The 22,530-nt window shown below is 36.6% G+C and overlaps 2 protein-coding genes across 2 annotated transcripts; one reads left to right on the top strand and one right to left on the bottom strand.

Moving 5' to 3' along the window:
• The first annotated feature begins 1,020 nt into the window (after positions 1-1,020).
• LOC136817224 (uncharacterized) lies at positions 1,021-7,340 on the top strand. Its single transcript, XM_067073562.1, has 5 exons — positions 1,021-1,188; positions 2,413-2,717; positions 3,470-3,622; positions 4,277-4,438; positions 6,302-7,340. Exons 1-5 carry the CDS (start codon positions 1,155-1,157, stop codon positions 6,629-6,631), a joined length of 984 nt encoding a protein of 327 aa, XP_066929663.1. The 5' UTR covers positions 1,021-1,154; the 3' UTR covers positions 6,632-7,340.
• Positions 7,341-15,339: 7,999 nt separating this feature from the next.
• On the bottom strand, positions 15,340-22,483 carry LOC136817237 (uncharacterized). The gene is made up of 2 exons (XM_067073573.1): positions 22,190-22,483; positions 15,340-22,031 (listed from the first exon to the last, which is right to left on the bottom strand). Exon 2 carries the CDS (start codon positions 21,346-21,348, stop codon positions 15,340-15,342), a length of 6,009 nt encoding a protein of 2,002 aa, XP_066929674.1. The 5' UTR covers positions 21,349-22,031; positions 22,190-22,483.
• Between the last annotated feature and the right edge of the window lie 47 nt (positions 22,484-22,530).

Raw genomic sequence — 22,530 nt, 5'->3', positions numbered from 1 at the left:
AAAGTTGTGTTTTTTTTGTTTGGAATTTTGGAGTTTTTTCTCGTCAAGTGCTCCTAGTCTTCTTCACTTGAGTCAGCAGTGTCATCAATTATAAGTTGCTGTAATTAAAGTTCAGTTTGCACATTGAATTGGCGAGAATTAATTTTATCCAATGACATTAGCATTAAATTTCAAAGGGAAGAAATATTTGCACATAAAGACATTTTCTTCAGCCAATTCACCATAAACATTCACTTTCCTAAAATTTCGAAATAGATTGGTATGAATACAATGTGAACATTTAAATGAATTGGGCTGGACCGTTGTAAAATTCGATTGGAAGAATTAGTAAAACCTGACAGAAATATCATTAGGTCCCAATTGAAAAATGAGGTTAATTTTTTGCCAGGAAAGAATCATATTATTTTCATCGTTAAACACGCAGCATTGGACTCGCTGAATAATCTTATAGAATAGTAAAGTCACTTTGATTATAGAAATTCATACTTGGCCAATTCAGTTTCAAATTATGATTCTCTAAGCTTTTCGTTTGGGAGTTATGAAAACTAACCAAAGAAAAAGAATTTTAAGTATGTTTTCGTCCTATTTGTGTTAAATTATAAAACTTAAATGTGGAATTTGAAATTTTATTTTCCATCTTATAAGTTAGGAACAGTCTAATTAAAGTTGATTATACCCACTTACAGCTTAAACCCCCTCCTAAAGATTGAGTCGTCTAAGTGACCTAAATGGTTCCGTCGGTCAGCTTTGTTAATGTATGCATCTTTATGCATAATTTATGCAAGATGCCCTGCAAAGATAAGTAGGCCACACGGTGCAATAATGCATTTTATTCTTAATAGGGTAGCATCACGTAGATGTTAGTTACTTTAGATTTCTACGAATTTTTATTATTTCTAATTTCTACTCTCTCAAATTAAATTTCTAAAATTGGACTTGACCCCCTGACACCTCTAATTTGTGTCTTATCAGGGCATTGATTACGTCGTTAAGAGCGGGATGTGGGACCGAGCTGGGAGCTATAAAAAGGCTCGGTCCAAAGCACAGTTTACCTCAAAACCACTTGAAGCTACTTTATGTATCATCGGTAAAGAAGTTCCATATTCGAGTTTTTTTTCTTGTGGTGAATTATTTGTTTTTACTTGGGATCAGTAATGAAGAAATCAACGCTGCATTTATGCTTAACAGGTTTGTTAGTTCTATTCTTTTTGGAATGAAACAGAATTCCCAATTAAAATTTCCTTCTTTTTCGAAATGTTCAGATGAATATTTGATCACATTTTTTTGGGTGGGGCCACAAGTAGTTCTTGTTTTTAGCTATATAAATCAGTATTTCTTATCAGCGTTAATCGCGTGTTATCATTATTTTGCGATGATTGGTCAATAAAATGCCCTGGTATCAGTGGGGACAAAATTGGAGTATAGTTTTACACTGGGCACGATTTTTTGGCTAATTTTTCCAATGGGAAGGGGTCCTAGTGGGTCTGTGAGAAGGGGGTGTCTAAGATTCATTCATCACCATTCGTGTAATTCCTTGAAGATAAGATATTAGCATTAGGACTACGTCCCAACAGCTTTACATTACATTTAATTCTGCATTTGTCATAATAAGGAAAAGGAAATGGCGAGAAGAAATCTTCGAAATCGGTCAAAACCTTGTCACTCCTAAGGTCATTGCTCTATCAAAACCGACCACTTCCCGAAACAAGGATTTTTATGATCTCTGATTATTTTTCCTTTTTTACATAACATAACATGCACTTTCATTTCCTCGATTTTCATTTTCGATGATTTGGTTTTGATGTTTCTCAGTCAGCATTGATTAATTAGTCAATTAAATACATGCTTTCGTGTTTCGTGAATCGAACTACACCCAATCGACCGATTAATAATAACAAAGGTTTTCAAAAATTTCTGAATGACAAGAGCAATGGTTTTTTGGAATTCTCGAAAAAGTAAAAAAAAATCTGGATTTAAGAGAGCATATAAAATATTTGCACCCTTTGGATGTTCTTAGATTCTTAGCTTTTTGAGTCTTAAGCCTAAAATTGTTCTTAAAAAACTGTTCTCAACTCCCTCTTAATTTCACTATTTTGCGAGTATTTGCGAAGCAATTTTCTAAGAAATTGGGTGTTTTAGAGTACGCAAAGTCTTGAAATGTTCTTAAAATGTTCTTAAGATTTTGGCTGTCGAAGCCCTATGTTCTAATATAGTTTGTTCGTGAAAAAAACGTGTAGCGAAGAGCAAACTCACAAATGAATTAAAGCCTTCTGTTTACGTCTTCATTTTTCAAATCCAAAAAATGAGAAAATTATAAGACAACCCTGACATCAAACACAGATTCCAGAATCACCGAAAAAGCCTCCATTCTTTGAGATCGGAATCCTCATGATTCTTAATTTGTTGTTTTAGGGATCGTCATCGCACTATTAACCTGCGTGTGTACTATAATTGTTCTCATTACACTGGAGGGAATAGAACTCCAAATTGACGACCTGGCGACCAAATACAACACAAAGCTAGACAAACAAGTTGAAACACCGCAACTTGAATACTTAAGTCAACCCGATAAACAACAATCAATCTCAGCCAACTCAGTATGTCAAAGTGAGCAAACAAAATTTCTGGAATTCGCAGCTCGGATTGTGATGTTACAAGAACATCAAAGAATTGAGGACTCGACAGAAGGAATCGCTAGAAAGTTAGCATGTCATTATGTAAGTAAAGAATGTGTTTGAGATATTTTGATGCATGTGGAGGTCATAAGGTCAATCGAATTAAATCAATTATCAAACCCTCTCTACAACGGACTGGCCATTGTATACAACAACATTCCGAGATAATTAATTGGCACACCTACATACTGTGATTTGCTTTTTTATTTTTCGCAGCGTAATACTTTGTTTATAAGGATATGCATAAATTATAAATAATTTACATAAGCGAAATTCTAGGAAATTGCAACATCACGATTTTTATAAGAACCAGTAAATTTTCAAGGCTGACCACCTCTTATTTTCAAGCATTTTAAGGCTAAAATTGTTCTTGTCTTGTTCATGTTTCTGGGAAAGGCTTGAGTAGGTTAGTAGGGTATTTTTACTAATTCAACCCTTGATTTGCTTAGAGTTCAGTCATTTCAGGCATTGTACTTTAATCGTTCTTTTTAATGTTCATTTGTCTTGACATTTTTCTTATAAAAATGAGTGCAGCTCTCTCGTTATTTTGTCTTTGGGGAAACTGTGAAATGATATTAAGTCCGAGTTAAGAGTCTGATTAACTCCGGATAAACTTTGGAAGTATTTCATTGCTGTGATTTAATCAATTCCAACTATTTCATGCAGTCCTAACAAAGAGGGGAATTAAATCATCATTCTTTACTGGATGGAGACTATGGTTCCAAAAAAAGAGCAATTAAATAATCAGCCAGCAGTTGCTTATTGGTGATATTGTATTATTTTATTGTTTATAGGGGCGAAAAGCATTAAGCTCTGGACTTGGTTTGACAACGTACAAATTGGAAATACCGTGTGATAATAGTGTAGATGTTAATTTCAATATCAGAAATGAAATCAAAAGTCTGCGGATAAAAGATCTGAAAGAATACATCATGAATTCAAGAGGGGTAAGCGTCCAAAAAAACGTCTACAAAACGTCCTAAAACGTTCATCTAACGTCCAAATGTCGTCCAAATGTCGCTGTATATAGCAAATGAGACAGTAGTAATTCAACCCTATAGTACCTTGGACCTTCGACACCCTATAGTATGTGTTACATAAGGGACATATATAAGAGCTGATTTGAAAAAAAAAACTAAATTAAACTAAATTTGACGATTTTCTTTCAATTTTTGATTACATTCTTATACCCTTTAAGGCTTAAAATCAGCCTTTTGATCTAATTTGGTCCACTTTTGCTAAAGATTTTAGCTCAAAGGCTTAATTACTTCTTATGAGACCTCAAATGAAAAACAAACCACAAACTTTGAATGTCCACATACGTAAACGCCGAGTATTATAGGGTTTAAACCATAAAAGTATATTTCAGAACCTTGAAAAGCCGCGTGAAGAAATTTGACTGTTAAATCAAAGTTTTTCTCACGATCCTTTGTTCGATTCCTAGTACCTCCTCTGAGAGCACTACTGTCTGAGAATTGATCTGATTTAGGAATAATTGTGCTAAAAAGGCCTGAAGTGTTTTAAGTATGAATATTTGCATATATTGTAAACTTCAAAGGCTATGATGTACCTTAACCATTTTTCTATCCTTTATTTCCTAGGATTCAAGTGTTATAGAAATCCATATTCAAATTTTCGTTCAATTTTTGAACGAGTTTAACACGATATCATTTCAAGAAACGAATAAAACATTAAAGAAAGATCTGGTTCACATTCGGAATATCTTATTGATGGATATGCAGTTCTTGGAAAATTATAAAAAGGTTAGTACAAAGTGAATTCGAAATTATACTAAAGAACCAATACTCAGTCCCTGCTAATCCTTATCTAAAATACTTTTTTAATTGAAATTTCTCCGTTATTCGAACAAATTTAGCATCCCGTTCGAGTTAGCAAGATATATTTAAGTTTTTAGATCGAACTCTAATAATCTGCAATCAATTGTTATGATACACGTTTTTTTATAAGAACAAAGTAAACTATACAAGAACACAATGATTGGATGTTAAGCACAAGTTAAGAACATTTTAAGGCTTTATGGACACTGAAACACCCCTACTTCTTAGGAAAATGGACAAAAATGTTCACAAAATAATGAAAATAAGAGCATGTCAAGAACATTTTTAGGCTTAAAACTCAAAAAGTAAAGAACATCAAAAAGCTTCAAAATTTTTGAATGGTCTTATACAAAAAAGGTGTAGCGTTGATTTCTTGGGTGCAAAGTGTCTTATGAAGTGAATTTTATATCAAACGATTTCCTAGGAGCATGATTACCCAAAAAAAAACTAAAAACAAAACAATAATACCACAGTTATGTTGACACCTCTGCAAAGCCATTGACCAAAATTTGAAACTTCCCACTTTCTAAAAGTGGTTTGACATATTTTCGAAAGAAACAGTTTACACCAAAGTTGACACATAGTTTAGCATTTTCTGTTCAGTAAACAAGCTAAATCACAAAAACCAAAGTTGGAAGGTATACAAGGAGACCCACGCTTTAAAGGATCATTATCCATCAAATTAGGGAAATGAAAATGAGGTTTCTATTTAATTGGATGGTATTTTTCTTTACTAGACAGTATCCATCGCTAATCCCCAATTGAAGCGATTGATACTTTCAGCGGGACTTTGAGTTATACCCAGCTGGCACACAACGTTGTTTCAACGTTTATTTAACGTTCACAACGTCCACATAACGCTAGATGAACGTTGAAACAACGTTGTGTGCCAGCTGGGTATACAACAGGGTCTTCGTGATGTCATGATAGTGTTGGTAGAAATCTTCAAATATTAGGGTCATTTTTGAAGACACCTTTTAGAATATTTTTCAAAAATTATTTCTGCAAATTCATTGCATTTTAAAATGGCGAGGAAGAAACTAGTTGTTGAATAGAGGTGAAAAGGTCAAAGTTCTTTTTCTTCCTACAAGAAATAATTTTTACAAGGAGACATAAAAAGATTTCTTACTTTAAATGTAACGATCGATAGAAAGTTTTTTTATGACTGTGACGCATTTTGGACCACAAAAAGCTATAGAAATAGAGTCGTTACACTAGTTTCATTTCTCTCCTCGTAGGCGTCCGAAGTTTCCTTTTCAAGTATACCACAAATTAAAACATACAACAAAATGCCCATGTCTATTTTCCTAAACAAACTTATCTACAAAAACAAAAATATTATTCGAACTCATAAATTTATCCCTTCTTAGTTCCTAATATGCGGCAAAGTACGTCAACGCGAAGCCATGGGTCCAAATAATACTTGACCATGGACGTTGAAAAGACGATCTGTGACATATCTTTAATATCTTTAATCAGAACTCAATGTAGAAAATATAAATTAGACAAAAATAGAGAAGTAGGTCTTTGGTACAGATATGGTTTCATGGCCAGAATTATCATTCTATTTCTCCAAATAAAATTGTATTTTGAGTGCATTTTCAGGCCATCTTCAAAATCCCCCTACCCCATGGGCAAAACATTAGTTTCAAGTTCATATCGAAATGCTTCCTACGACACTGGAGTTAATGCATTGACTTCAGACATTTTACTCTATTACTAAGTTTACTCAAGCTTTAAGGGCTGAAAAAGTATATTTTAATCAGCATCCAATTTTTCCTGATTTAGAAACTTGTCTACTGTCATCATGTCAACATTTCATCCCTCGATCTCAAGAAAGAACGTTTGATACATCGATTCCACGACGACACATTCTTCAACTCTATGAAACCAACCTCCACTAATATACATGATACATCTTTCAAAATCTATGGCATTTTACAACAGTTTCTGAACTATCACAAATGGCTCAGAGTTGATTTATTCCATCGTGTTGTATGCATGCCCATACCTAGTGCCCAGTGCCCAGACATTCTTTTAAATATGAGGAATAAAAGCAAGAACAAACACCAAGGCACTACAGACCCGAAAGTCAAAAACCAAATTATACTTCAGTAACATTACGAGAGCACAAACATCACATAGCAGCACACTATTTGAGATTATTATCTAAGTTCATTTTGACAAGGGACTATTAGACCCTTTGACAGGTCAATTTGCTAGTTCAATGCATGTTTTTGAGTCTTTTAGCCAAAAATCTTTAGTTAGGAAAAGAAAGATTTAAATTTTAACATTTTTATTTTTATGTCCACTCTAAGTACATTCACTTCAAGTGTGCACTCTTTTTGATACCATGTGGAAACCGCTCTAAACCATTTGCGTTGACATGGTTTCTATATTGTAGTAAAATGATTAAGAAAGTAATGAGTGTACACTTGTTTCCAAGAATTGGAAATAGTATGAAAATATGATGTTTCAATGAATTTCAGAATTGGAAACATCATGAAATTGAAATATATGAAAGTAATATTTCCATATTTACAATTAAGTGTATGGAAATATCATATTTTCAAGATATTTCCGGGATTGGAAATCTCGGGGAAATCTCTTATTTCGCCTAGTGTTTTTGTTGAGTCTCACAATGAAGAAAGTAAATGTATATTTTTTACCCTATAGACATTTTTATTTTACTAACAAAAACTCTTAATTTTACTAATAATTGTATTTAAATCATGTATTATTATTTCATTTTAATTTATTGTAATTAAATTTTTGTTCAGTTCTTTTACTTTTTACAAATTCAATTATTTAAGAAAAATCTAATCAGAAAACAAAATCTTACTTAGAACTTCCACTATCTTTAACCCTTTCCCTTCCCATGTCAAGTATATTCGACACTGGGCCTGGCGGCTTAGAACTAGTGAGGACAATATACATGCCATCGGCTGCTCAAAATACTTTTTTCATTTTCTTCCGCCGAAAACAACTGCATCGCCTCGAAAATTTTTTTTGCCTTTTTTTCCCCGTTGCGCACGGAAAGGGTTAAAACCCCGATATGTTCTGACCCCTGGTAACTGTCTAACTGGTAACACCCCCCAAATAAGCCTCCAATAGTCTCCTAATAAGCATTAAAAATACAAGAATGAGCCAAATGGTTCTTTGTTGTCGACTAAAGATTCTTTCCAAATGCAATATACTATTTTAAACCATTTTGGTAAAAATGTAGTGGAATTTCAATTTTTCTTTGAATCGTTGCACCCCAAAATATATGTATACCTTTTTCATAAAGATTAAGAAACGGTGCATTTCTTCTCGATAAGTTTCTTGCTTATGCATTCATCAGTTGATTAGAAATAACTATCAGAACAAAATTCTACGTTTATTAAAAAAAAAAAGTAAAAAGATAAACATAATCAGATCTTCTTGGGACCCGAACCTTAAGTTCTAAAAGAGTATGTAACACAAGTACGACTTAATTCATAAGTTGTCAACTTTTTAATACAGTAAAGATGGAAGGTTCACAAGAAACAAATTTAACATCTGACAGAAATCAAAGAGAATAAACTTATATTAAAGGATTTTCATGGAACTCGAACGTCTAATAACAACACCACTGAACTGAAAAGCAACATCCTTAACCACTCGTCCACCCCACTACATACACCTTACCGTTTGTTTTGATGGAAAATAAATATTTTCCCGCGGATTTTTTATTCAACCCAACATGGCGGCAAGAACGCATTACGTAATGTTACGCAATGCGACGCGTGAAGACATTGCAAGGGTGCATATCATAATACACGTTTTTTTTTTATAAGGAACACGTTTATAAGGAACTCGAGGCTGAAAGTAGTCCAAAAAATAAGGAATTGTTAAGGAACTGCTCAGGCTAAGAATAAGATTTATGTGCCGGCATTTTGAGATAAGTTCAGATCTAGAATTCTGTAAGTTGTCTTTACGCAAAGAGATTTCAAATTTTTCGTTCAAACAAAGATCACATTTAATGCTACTTCTGTTGAACGGTTTGCACTTCCTTACAATTCGCCACGTAACTTTAGGGTTCGTCTGGTTACGAGAATGCCGCCAAAATTCGTTCGAGTATATTTTTATACCTTTTTCCGTATGTCTTATTTCTCAGGGGGTGCAAGCTACCGGGGTTACGGAAATCAGCCTTTGTATTTTTTACAGATTGACTCTCAATTACAAATTGTCATATTTTGGTCAGTTTTTATCACAACCCCATAGTAAATGGTGGAAATAGCCTGGAAAATATTCTTTTTTGAAGCTTGCATTTAAAATTGAAAAAATATTTTACACTTTTTTGCAAAATTTCTGCTGATGACAGCCGAAAATTCTTTTTTGCAAAATGATCCTTTCAATGATGTGCAACTTCAGTCCAAATTTCATGTTTCTACCTTTAGCAGCCCCAAACTGTGGAGTTATCTAAAAAACAAGTTTTTGTTTTCGTAAAAATTAGGGCGTAAACAATTAGGTAACACCCCTACAGGGAAACTTCGTCATGGTACCCTTCGTATCAAATCATTGGTTTGCTCATTTTCTGCCGGCTAATGGTCTTCAAAAATTATGGTAATTTTCATGTTTTTGAGACATACCATAACTTACCTGAGAAAAGTTACACACAGAAAACAGACATACAGACTGCGGCTATTAATATATAGATGTCCTTTAGGAGATTATGGAAACTTGAAAGATAAAGTCGACTTGAAACTTTACCAGTGTGTCCCAAAATATGAACTGAGATCTTCATTGAAATTTTATGTAAAATTCTCACTGCCGTCCAAGGTAATGCAATAAATTCGCATTTTAGTACCCCCTCGCCCCCACTTTTTTTTTTTTGTTTTTTGGATGGGGGTAGGGGAGATATCAATATGGTGGCATTTCGGTAGTTTGAATGGAAAATTCAATGTGTTTTTTAGCAAGAACTGTCAGTGAATAAAACATATAAGAATAAACTATCAGGATAAGTTATTTTTGAAACCGAATGACGTATTTTTTCAGTGATACCGTGGAGATATAATTCCGCCCCGCCTCCTTGAAAGGTTTCCAACTCTTAGAGTGTTTGTTAATATCGTCGGATCAGGTCAGCAGATCAGTTTGTAAAAGATTACAATTGAGTTCTTTGAAATCAGTGGGTGGCCAATGACTATGCAATCTTTGTGAGTGTGTGATTTTCCGTTTCTAGATTTTTCTAAACAACGATATTGTTTTTAGTTATAAGCAATTTAAAAAAGTAATTTTGATCCCACTGACTTCTTGCTTTGTGGTTTGTTTGATAATTGAATTTAAATTGTGTTTTAATGATTTTCTTAGCCAGAAGATCTCGATGGTATCTAACGTGTTATTTGGCTTGAATGAAGCAGATAAAAAGCGAAGTACTTTGTGGAAATGAAAAGTTCTTATTCACAAAAAATACCTCTCTTCGTCTATTTTCCAATTAATCAGTATCGCAGCAGAATTAAGTGCATTCTGTGAACATGTAAAAGTAAAAGAATTTGATGTTATTTACGAAGTGTTATCCTGTTCGGACGAGTAGCAAACTTCTCGGCAATTCAATTCCTAGAAAAATTGGTTGTTTTTCCACTTGATTTCAGCTGGTTTCTACTCAAGAGTATAATACATTATGCATAAAAGCCGCTGGAGCAAAGCTAAGCTTGTTCAACAAAATACATATGCATCTCCTAATCAAGGACTAACAGCTATGTGATTCTCATTTTTTTTATTATATCAATAGGGCAAGTTTTGAAGTGAAGTTTCAAGCTTAAATTGCCGCGTCCGACATCAGATGTTTTGTCACTCAAAATAAAAATGCAAGTGTTAAAGGATTCCAGTGGAAACCAGACATGAAAGTTGCAATAAATTGCTAACCGACGTATAATATTTTGCACACAGAACTTTGCAACAATCAGTCAGCAATTTTAAACTAATAGACTTCTAAGAAGACATTTTCAGAATTCTTAATTTAGACTGTTGGCTTTAGAGAAATTCCATAGTGAAAACATTAATTTCAAAGAACTATCAATTTGCCACATTGAAGGAATGCGAAGTGTGCTCTAAATTCCCAAATAAGGTGTGTCCAAAATTTCAAAGTTTCAAAACATTTAGAATTAGATTCAAACAAGTATGTCTTAAAAACGTTCTGACAAAACTAAAAACAAGCTCTATGAAGATCTTTGCTCATTTTGCCCCCACCTCTGCAAGACCGGTGGTGTGATCTTGAACGAAGATATGTTTATAGTGTTGCTGCAAACCATAAAGCTGGAGAGCTCTCTTAATTTAACACTATTATGTTAGGCATTCTTATAGATATTGGGTGATTTTATAACACCCCCAAATTTTAACCAGTCGCCAATTAAGACATAGTCGAACGTGCGCAACGCACTGGGCTCAACTTCAGTGGCTTCAAATTATTCATAGGCCCAATTGTAGACCACCAGATATTTACCCAATGAACAAGTGTGCCAAATTTCAACCAAATCCGACCATTTTGGAGGGCTGTAGGCTGCTTCAAAGCTTTAGCCTCGTTTTGGTAAAAAACTCGTCCCCAGGCCCCAAAAATCTAAATTTTTGAAAAATGCAAAAAGCACCCCCAGATATTCACCCAAGGAACAAGTGTGCAAAATTTCAGCCAGATCGAACAATTTTTGAAGTCTCCAGGCTGCCCCAAAATTTTAGCCTCGTTTTGGCGAAAAACTCGTCCCCAGGCCCTGAAAATCAAAATTTTTGAAAAATGAAAAAAACTCCCCCAGATATTCACCCAAGGAACAAGTGTGCAAAATTTCAGCCAGATCGAACAATTTTTGAAGTCTCCAGGCTGCCCCAAAATTTTAGCCTCGTTTTGGCGAAAAACTCGTCCCCAGGCCCCAAAAATCAAAAATTTTGAAAAATGAAAAAAACACCCCCAGATATTCACCCAAGGAACAAGTGTGCAAAATTTCAGCCAAATCGAACAATTTTTTAAGTCTCCAGGCTGCCCCAAAGTTTTAGCCTCGTTTTGGCGAAAACTCGTCCCCAGGCCCCAAAAATCAAAAATTTTGAAAAATGAAAAAAATACCCCCAGATATTCACCCAAGGAACAAGTGTGCCAAATTTCAGCCCAATCTGACCATTTTTGAAGTCTCCAGCCTGCCCCAAAGTTTTAGCCTCGTTTTGGCGAAAAACTCGTCCCCAGGCCCCAAAAATCAAAATTTTCAAAAAATGAAAAAAACACCCCCAGATATTCACCCAAGGAACAAGTGTGCCAAATTTCAGCCAAATCCAAGCATTTTTGAAGTCTCCAGGCTGCCCTAAAGTTTTTGTGACAGACAGACAGACACACACACAGACACACAGACACACACACAGACATTGTCAGATTGTAGCTCAACTGAAGTTGAGAATAATTTCTATGACGTCAATCAGAACACTCTCAGGCAATAAATTCTTGGAAGGAGGATTCTAAGCATTGGATTTGCAGATTTGAAATTTTAGAAACTTTACCCCCTGAACAAGAGACAATGAATAAATTATACGTCTTGACTGTTTAGACCACATGTATTGCTATAGGTGTGTCAAAGAATTCATTCGTTTTAAAATATTTTTCAAGAAATATCCTTAAGTTCCCGGACTAAAAATTTCGAAGGATATAAAAGTTGTATAAAACCTTGGTTTGGGTTAGGGTTAGTTATTTTGTCTCCACTGCCGATTATTTTGAGACAGGCTTTAAAATTTCGTAATAAAAATTGTATCAAACCTTTGCTTTCAGTGTGAGTTATTTTCTCTTTCTTGGTTTTATTAGCGTATGTTAGTCCATTAGTTGGCCATTTTTTGGTCCAGTAACCTATGAAAAAATTCTTAAGTTTAAATAAAGATTTTTTAAAGGTTGAATTCAAGGTATTGTTTGCCTATTAAAATTATTTCCTGAACAAGAGGGAACTCTATAATATGACTATTTCAAAACTGCATGTCAATGTGTATCCCCAATAACTATGTAATAGAACGTTGGCTTGATAGAAAATTAGTATACAGTAAATACCGGGTGCGTCAGAAAAAACTTTGGACGTTTGGTGAGCCACTGGGACCGAGCAAAGTCTTTTTGAAACTCAAAACCACTTTTATTAGAAAGAGGATAGTCTAACTTAAATTTTGAGGTATAGCTTTTTAAGTTGGGTAAAGTATTTCTCAAGTTATAAGCTTTTGAAGTTAAAATTCACTTTTCGAAAAGTGTAAAAAAACGTCAAAAATGGGTAATTAAAATGTTGTGACAATAGACAGTTTTGTCGCGGTATGTTAACTCTGGCGAACTCAAGGCAAACCCAAACTCTCTGATCTTTAGTGAGACGCGGCATTTTGAGAAAGAGAGATTTTTTTCCAAACATCACACTCTTCACAGATAGATTCTCTCAAAAATTCGCCAAAATAAAATTTTTAATTGTTGTTTTACAAATTCCCGCTCTGGTATGTTTTATTACCCAGTGGAAACATTAATGACATCGTTAAAAACGTGCACATCAGAACAAAAGAGAAAGAGAGAGATAGAAAAAAAGAGAACAAATTTAATTACCTGTTCTTGATGCATTTTTGCTCTTGATAAGTAATTTTGAGCTTCAAATAGCAATATCTCAAAAAGTTTTGTTTCAAATTTAATGAATGATACCTCAAAATTTAAGTTAGACTATCTTCTTTCTAATAATAGTGGTTTTGAGTTTCAAAAAGACTTTGCTCGGTCCCAGTGGCTCACCAAACGTCCAAAGTTTTTTCTGACGCACCCGGTATTAGTACCTTCATACTTTTAAAAATGATGATATGGTCTTAACAAAAATAAACAAGTGATACTTTTATGGACCTACCTGGTTATGCATTTAACACATATATAATTGATATCTACGTGAGAATGAACGTTAAACAATCATTCAGAACACAAATAGTGACGATTTATTAAAATTAGTCGTTTGTTTCTTATAAAAAAAAACGTTTAGAAACCAAAATTTCATGCCCTTGAAATATTCTTTCATATTCAAGACTTCGTGAGCATAAAAAAACATCTACAGTATCTCATCAAAAAATTGAGTAATTTGGCTAAGAACATTGATGTATGCTTATTAGTAGTGATTCTTATAGATAAAGATGCGTTTTTTGAGCTGAAAAGTTTTTTTACAAAAATCTGCTTGACCCATCTTTTACCTACTTCCATGCAAAAAATCAGAAAAAAACAACGATCCAATATTTCACAAAGTCCAAAAAACCCTTTTTTTAGCCGTTTTTTGGGCCCAAATTTGCCCAAAAACATTTTTTTTCGAAAATCGGGCTCAGTCACATTCGAGGGTGTATAGTTATGCATCTTTGTGCAAAAAATCATAAAGAATGAAAGAGCCAATCTCGAGAAAAGCTAATACCTAGGTAATTGATAATGTGCTTATAAAGAAATATTGAACTTGGCCAGTTTTTCTATAAAAACACGCCAAGCAACCAAAATTTCATGTCTAAACACACATATTCTTCAAAAGTAAGCCCTCATGAGCAAAAAAAACTTCTATCTCATAAAGAAATTGAGTAATTTGACTAAGAACATTGATGTACGCTTATTAATAGTGATTCTTATAGATAAACATGCGTTTTTTTTTAAGCCAAATAAATTTTTTTGCAAAAATCTGCTTTAGCCATCTTTTACCTATGATGGTACCCTACTTTCATGCAAAAACTCAAAAAAATTTAATGATCCAATTTTTCACAAAGTCCAAAAACCCCGTTTTTTAGCCGTTTTTTGGCCCAAATTTGCCCAAAAATTTTTTTTTAGAAAATCGGGCTCCCTCACATTTTGGCCACTACCGTTTTGCACCTTTGTACCAAAAATCAAATGATTCCTATGATTCAATCTCGAGAAAAGCTGGTAACGAACGGACGGACGGACGGACGGAGGTGAATTTATAGGACCTTCACCCCACCGGGGTAGGTCCAAAAGGTTCAGCTAGCATGGGCATTTCCAAAAGGTCAGTCAACCCTATTTTTATCAGGGGGGGTTTGACTTTTAATATTATCCTGCGTTAGCAGCATGTAACGGCCACAGGGGACGTTGGGAGGATACGAAAGGTGTGCGATAATTTTCACTGATTGGATTGCTATTCCAAACGCTAAAACACAAAAAATACAAACTCTTAGAATATGTACAAACGAAAAACTTTATCCTAAACCTATCTTAACCTAGGGCTATACAAGCAAACACATTAGAACATAGATAGGATAGAAATAAAAGTTTACTGACTAAATACAAACCAAAATAGATACTAACTAAAAAAGTTTTCCACGACACCAAAACAAGCACACCACAAATTGGACTTCACATCACATACACAACATTACTACTGTTACATAAAAGTAGAAGATTCGTTTACAATTTAATTCATACGCCTCAAAATTCTACAATTCCCTAATGACCTAATTATATACATTATAAATATTACTAAGATGACACACAAAAAGACGCAATAAAATCGAATACACTGAAGACAATGAGAGACGCAATCCCAAGTGACTAATGACGTAATATAAAATTAAAACATATCAAAACAAAGGCCAGCGGCCGTCACATGGCTCCCCAGAAAAGTTCATCTTTTCTCTTATTGAGCATCCTCGGCGGGGAATCAACATACCAAATTCAGTTCGTGATATAAAAGTATCGTATCACTATCATAACACAACATACTACAACATACAACCATTAAAACGATCTTCGGCCTCACCGGCGGCCCCAGCAGGAACTCAGCACAGGAAAGGACTTCGGCCTCACCGGCGGCCCCAACAGGAACACAGCACAGGAAAGGTCTTCGGCCTCACCGGCGGCCCCAGCAGGAACACAGCACAGGAGCGAACGTTTTATTCGGACTCGACGCTTGTCCGATCAGCCTGGACGAGTAAAACGAGTTTGTGGATTGGCCTGTTGAACAGGCCACGTTGCGTTCGAATTTGACAACTGCGGACGACGTTTTTTCATCTTTGAACACCTCAGTAATCCTTGCTAACTGCCAATCGTTTCGAAAATTGGTTTCTTTCAGTAGGACAACGTCGCCGATTGAAAAGTTTCGGATCTTGTGTTGCCATTTTGATCGTCGTTGCAACGTTTGCAGATACTCTTTTCTCCATCTGCTCCAGAATTCATTGGCGATGTGTTGTACTCGTCGCCAGCGTCTCCTGGAATAGAGATCGTTGGCAGAGTAGTTTCCTGGTGGCGGGAGAACTACCCTGCTTTTCATTGTTAAAAGATTAATTGGTGATAGTGGCAGTTCACTATCATCAGACAAAGTGTCTGTCAAAGGTCTAGAGTTGATGATAGCCTCAATTTCAACTAGAAGAGTGAGAAACGCCTCGTTGTTAAGACTCAGCCCATGATTGTAAATTAAAGAAGAAAAAATTGACCGGGCTGACCTTATGAGGCGCTCCCAAGCGCCTCCCATATGACTTGATGAGGGGGGATTTCTCTTCCATCCCATCCATTCGCCACCTTGTTGTTGGAGGAAGATTTCAATTGTCTTGTCGTCCATTTCATTGATTGCTCGTTTCATTTCGTTGTCGCAGCCGACGAAGTTGGTGCCGTTGTCGGAGCGAAGCAGTCGAACTTGACCTCTGCGACCAATGAAGCGTCTCAGCATCATGATGAAGTGATCAGTGTCCATATGACCGGAGCTCTCTAGATGAACTGCTCGTGTGTTTAAGCAAGTGAAAAGGGCGACGAACTTCTTTAAAGTGGATCTTCGTTCTTTGACTTGAAATGGGCCGAACATATCGACCCCAACGTAGGTGAATGGAGGGACTTCTTCTGTTCTTTCTGTAGGTAGGTCTGCCATCAGTTGTGTGGAACACTTTCCTCTGTTGCGACGACACTTGACACAATCTTTGATAATTGATCTTGTGAGTGAGTTGAGGTTGACAATCCAATAGCCAGCAGTGCGAACAGCATTCATTGTAATTCCTCTTCCACAGTGAGCTACTTTTGAATGATACCAACTGACAATCATTCTTGACAATGCATGTTTCTTTGGTAAGATAATAGGGTTCTTACATTCTGGGTTGAGGTTTGATTTTCGAAGACGACCTCCAACTCGAAGTAAACCATTGTCGTCGACGAATGGGTTCAATGAAGATAGCTGACCAGTGTACTTCTCCTCTTTGTTTGTCAGAGAAGAGATGTCTTTATGGAATGAATTCTGTTGTATCAGCTTGATGACTGTTACTTCTGCTGCTTGCATGTCGTCTAAGGTGATTTGGGTGTAATTAGACTGTTTTGATCTCCATATCATTATTCTTGCAATAACTCTTTTCAGCTTCCACCAGTTATTTGTCTGTGAAATGAGATGATTGATGAAGCTCGTTTGCTCACTGTGACCTTTGATCATCAAGACTTTCTTCTTTGTTTTCACCTCTGGATCATCAGGTGAAACGTCATAGATTGCGGCTTCAGTTTCAGTTTTGTAGGGTTTCTGGAGGAATTCAGGGCCTTGAAGCCATCTACTTTCATTGAGTTTTGATGCCTCGATTCCTCTTGAACCAATATCACTACTATTGATTTTGCCTGGGACATGATTCCATTGTTTGTTGGTTGAGTTGTCGCGAATTATTTCTATTCGATTTGCGACGAATACATGGAAGGATTTGCTTTCGTTGTTGATGTAACCCAGGACTACTTTGCTGTCCGTCCAAAACACATGCTCCAGGTTTTCATACTTCAGTTCTTGGTTGAGCAGGTTAGAAACTTTGATAGACGTTACAGCGGCTGTCAATTCCATTCTAGGAACTGTAATCTGTTTTAGGGGTGCAACACGTGATTTTCCCATCAGGAAACTTGTTGAGATTTGCTCTTTATCATCTGTCAGCTGCAGATAACTGCATTGGCCATAACCAATGGTTGATCCGTCAGAGAAGTGGTGGGCAGTTGCTTTGACGACTTTGCCAAAGTTTTCAGGCTTGAAGCATCGTTTGATGGTTACGTTTTCTAGACTGGGAAGCTGCAATCTCCATTTCTCCCATATGGCACGCTCTTCGCCAGAGATTTGGTCATCCCAGCTTTTGTCGTCTTTGATGAGCTTTTGAAGTAAGCGTTTGATGAGCAGCATGACAGGTGCTGCAAATCCAAGTGGATCGTAGATTGAGCTTACTGATGACAATATACCACGCCTTGTTAATGGTTTGTCTTTGAGAACAATTCTGAAGTTGAACTCGTCGTTTTGGATGCACCAAGACACACCCAACACTCTTTCTATTGGCAAGGTTGATGTGGATGAGTCGAGGTTTTTGATTCCTTTCATTCTGTCTTCAACTGGAATTGTATCAATGATTGCTCTTGAGGTAGATCCAAGTTGCACAAGATTGAATCCACCATCATTGCAAAGTGCTTTGGTATCCCATAATAGCTGTTTTGCTTTCTCCTCAGTGGTCGTGGATTTCAGTAGATCATCCACATAGAAGCTTTCTTTCAGAATCGATGTTACTTCTGGGTCGTATTTTTCTGAATTGTCGTCTGCAGTCTTTCGAAGAGCAAAGTTGGCACAACTTGGAGATGAAATTGCACCTTGTAGATGAACAGTCAACCTGTACTCCTTCAGTTCTGAGTTCAAGTCTCCATCTTTCCACCAAAGGAATCTCAAGAAGTCCTGTTGATCATCAGGAACTTTGACTCTGTAGAACATCTTCTCGATGTCTCCGAAAAATCCAACTGGCTCTTTTCTGAATCTGGACAGTACGCCAACAAGTTGATTTGTGAGATCAGGACCCTGTAGCAGCATCGAGTTTAGAGATATGTCTTTGAATTTGGCACTACAGTCGAACACGACACGAATCTTGTCAGGTTTCCTGGGGTGGTAAACCCCATGGTGTGGGATGTACCAAGTCTTACCATCATTAGGTTCAGTTTGACATGGTACTGCATAGCCTTTATCGATGATGGTCTTCATGAAGGCTTGGTAATCTGTGAAGAATTTGTCATTAGCTGTCAATTTCTTCTTGAGGTAAATGGCTCTTTTAACAGCTTGACCACGATTGTTTGGAACATTAGTGTTTCGGTCTCGAAATGGTAATGGTAACACATACTGACCATCTACGAACTTGCTTTCTTCTTGCATCATCTTCATAAACTTCTTGTCGTTCTGGGAAAAACACGTCTGCTTTTCATCATTACTTGCAAGGCCAGAAGATGGAGCTTCATTGAAGTCGTGTCTGTACATAGTGAGTAGCATTTCTTTAAGATCAACCTCCTTGACTTTTGTTTGGTTACGAAAACACGAAAACGATTTTTCGGTAGGCCTACCGGTTCGATTGACTGATAATCTTTGTGTATTCGAGCTCGAATTGGAGGAATTGATTGGTCCTGAAACACACCATCCCAATCTTGTTCGATATGCGAATGGACCATTCTTTTGACTAGCAATGGTTTCCAATGGTTCAAGGGCTTGAGGGCAATTGCTTCCGATCAAAAGCCCAACTTTGATGTGTTGACTTGAAGAAGGAAGGAAACTTGAAATTGGCTGTAGGTACTTCCACTGGATCAATCTTTCCTTTGTTGGTACATCTTCATCGTCAACGGGCAAGTCTGATTGACTGTATGTACGAGGGAGGTGAATACGGATGGAATCATCATGAACAGGTGAAACCACTAAGTCATCGACAGCCCTGCATCTTTCTGTTTTCTCGCCATGAATTGTCTTGATGGATAATGAAGTGGTGGTACTACTAGCATCGATTTCTTGTAGAAAATCAGTGTTGATAAACGTCCCTTGACTCCCATTATCCAAAAGAGCAAAGGTTTTTACGAAATTTGGACTGTCTTTGTGAAACAGCCTGACTGGTACGACACATAATCCAATCGAGTCGTCGAGATTAGAAGCAATACGTCCTGTTTTCGTTGGCGGGACATAGTAGTCATGTAGACTTGTTGGGTGCAGCTCTTCACAAGATGTGCACTTCTTCTTTCGGTTGCATGTCTTTGCTGTGTGTTTACTGCTTGTTGGCTTCAAGCAGCAATAACAGAGTCGCTTGTTGAATACGTAGTCATGGCGATCCTTTGGAGGTAGCTTGATGAAATTGGCACAATCATCCAAGTCATGATTTTGATCACATAATATGCACTTAAGTTTACGTCTGTTGTCAGAAGGAGGTACTTTGTTGAGTCCAGTCTTCACGAAAGGTCCTTTCTTCTCCGGCTTTGACTTTGGGTCACTCAATGCACCATGAGAAAACAATGGGTCATTCACCAACGTAACTTCATCTTCGATGAGTTGAATGAAATGTTCCAATGTAGCTTCGCCACCGACTTTACGTACCTTCAGAACAATCTTTCCCCAACGGTTTTGCAGGTAAGATGGTATCTTTTTACTGAGGGTTTGAAGCACTTCTGGACTGTTCGATCTTGACGACTTGTGACAATCTGTAGTTGACTTGAATTTGATCAGAAACGAATGAAATTTCCTGAAGGCTTGGGCGTCATTTGGTTTGATCTTTGGCCATTCTTTGAGTTCTTTCATGTACTCGCTGTACACTCTGTATGGGTCTCCATAACGTTTTTTCAGCAATTCCTTGGCATATTTGAATCCTTGATCTGAAGCCATATGAATGCATCCTTGAACGAGTTCGTGTGGTTCACCTTTCAGATAACGGAGAAGTCTTGTAAGACAGCCTTTTGGATCTCTAATTTTCCGTTCGACAGCCTCATGGAAAGAAGCCATGAAGAATTCGAAGTTCAAGGGGTTTCCATAGAATGGACTGATATCAGCATCTGGGGCTTGAAGATAACCCATCATCTGTGAAAACAGGTCATAAGTCTGGTCCACCGGTCGTTGTGGTGAATGACGAGGTGAGGTCTCAGCCACAGCAAGTGAAGAAGAAGAACTCTGTGGATTGTTTCGAATGGTATACGCCCTTTTTGATAAATTGATTGGGTGATTTAACAAGTCGTTTGAAGCAGCCTGAGGGCGTGGCAGGTTTCCTTGGGTGTACCCAGAAACTGGAAGAGGTGGAGCGACGGAGATACTCTGAGATGGAGCTACAGACAAAGCATCATTATTCAGTGGTGACAATCGTCTTCTGAAAGATAGACTGGCAGAAGAAACAGCGTAAGATTTTGGCAGAGATGGAGGGTGTGGCACCTTGATTGGAGCATCGACAGCAGGAGTACTGTGCTTGGCAACATAATCATTGACATAGCTTTCATTTGATGGAATGTCGTAAGGTATGTCTACTAATGGATCTGTTTTGGAGAATACTTCTAGCTTCGACTGAGCAATGGCAATTTGGAGTTCATTATCGATCAATTCTGCCTCGATTTGAGCTTGCCTCTTTTTCGTGATATACTGTTGCTCTAACTTTAGCTGTTTGAGTCTGGCTAACTCCATCAGATGAGCGTTCTTGATAGCACCTGCCTCAGATTCTAGCTTTCTTGATTCGACTTGTTCTTGTTGAGTTCTAAGTTCTGTGGAGTTCTGTGGAGTTCTTGGTTCTTGACTACTGGGACCAACAGATCCATTCAACGATCTTTCAATGATTCTTCTCTTGATAAGATGAACTGATTTGTCTAGCTTTTCGACCAAGTCAGAATACTTCGGTTCGTCATGTTCTAACAACATCTGACATTTTGTGTGAGCCACTAGCAACTGTTTGAAATATCTTTCTAACTCTGCATAACCTTCTTCGACATCTTCTGAATTGATCTCTAACATAGCCTTTACTTTAGCAATCTTTTCTTTAACGATTTTCTGGAGTTTCAAGCGATCTTCTTGCCAAAGGGCGTGCTGTGTCAATATACCACGTGTTACTGGGCGGTGCTGCACGCCGCGGCCCGCGCGTTTAGACGCCATTGAAATGCGAGTGAATGAACACGGTAGAAAACTGGCTGGATGTAAAACGATAAAATAGCGATAACGATATGTGCGATACGATTGCGAACAGAAATCGATAACACGATTGGATTCGATAAATTCGATTCAAAGCGACTGTACACGAGTCGATTTTTTGATAAAACGATATGAATCGATGAGACATGAAAATCGGTTCGATTCGATTAATTCGATTGGATTCGATGAAATCGATAAATTTCGATGAAATCGATTGAATTCGATGAAATCGATAAAATTCGATTGAATTCGATTAGATCGATAAAATTCGATTGGATTCGATAGAATCGATGAAATTCGATTAGATCGATACGAGTTCAAATCAAAACAACATTTGATGATTTTGAGGATACGAGGTCGATTTGGCCGGAATCGACTAAATACGATACGAAATCGAGTCAATAGAGATTCGATTGGATACGAGATACGAGACCAGTTTTTGCAAACTGGTTAAATACGAAATTAGATACGAGATTCGATACGATACGAGAATCGGTAAGAAACGAGAATCGAAACGAAACGGTTGAGATAGCAATGCGAAGCATACGATATGGTGATAACTTTTTTACTGTAACGGCCACAGGGGACGTTGGGAGGATACGAAAGGTGTGCGATAATTTTCACTGATTGGATTGCTATTCCAAACGCTAAAACACAAAAAATACAAACTCTTAGAATATGTACAAACGAAAAACTTTATCCTAAAGCTATCTTAACCTAGGGCTATACAAGCAAACACATTAGAACATAGATAGGATAGAAATAAAAGTTTACTGACTAAATACAAACCAAAATAGATACTAACTAAAAAAGTTTTCCACGACACCAAAACAAGCACACCAAAAATTGGACTTCACATCACATACACAACATTACTACTGTTACATAAATGTAGAAAATTCGTTTACAATTTAATTCATACGCCTCAAAATTCTACAATTCCCTAATGACCTAATTATATACATTATAAATATTACTAAGATGACACACAAAAGACGCAATAAAATCGAATACACTGAAGACAATGAGAGACGCAATCCCAAGTGACTAATGACGTAATATAAAATTAAAACATATCAAAACAAAGGCCAGCGGCCGTCACACTCACTCAAAAATGCTGAAAAACACCAAAAAATCACATTTTCA

Source organism: Clytia hemisphaerica, unplaced genomic scaffold (assembly GCF_902728285.1).
Source record: "Clytia hemisphaerica strain Z4C2 unplaced genomic scaffold, Clytia hemisphaerica genome assembly, whole genome shotgun sequence".
NCBI classification, from domain to species: Eukaryota; Metazoa; Cnidaria; class Hydrozoa; order Leptothecata; family Clytiidae; genus Clytia; species Clytia hemisphaerica.
Note: the sequence above shows the minus strand (reverse complement) of the source record. Positions and strands in the feature narration are given on the sequence as shown.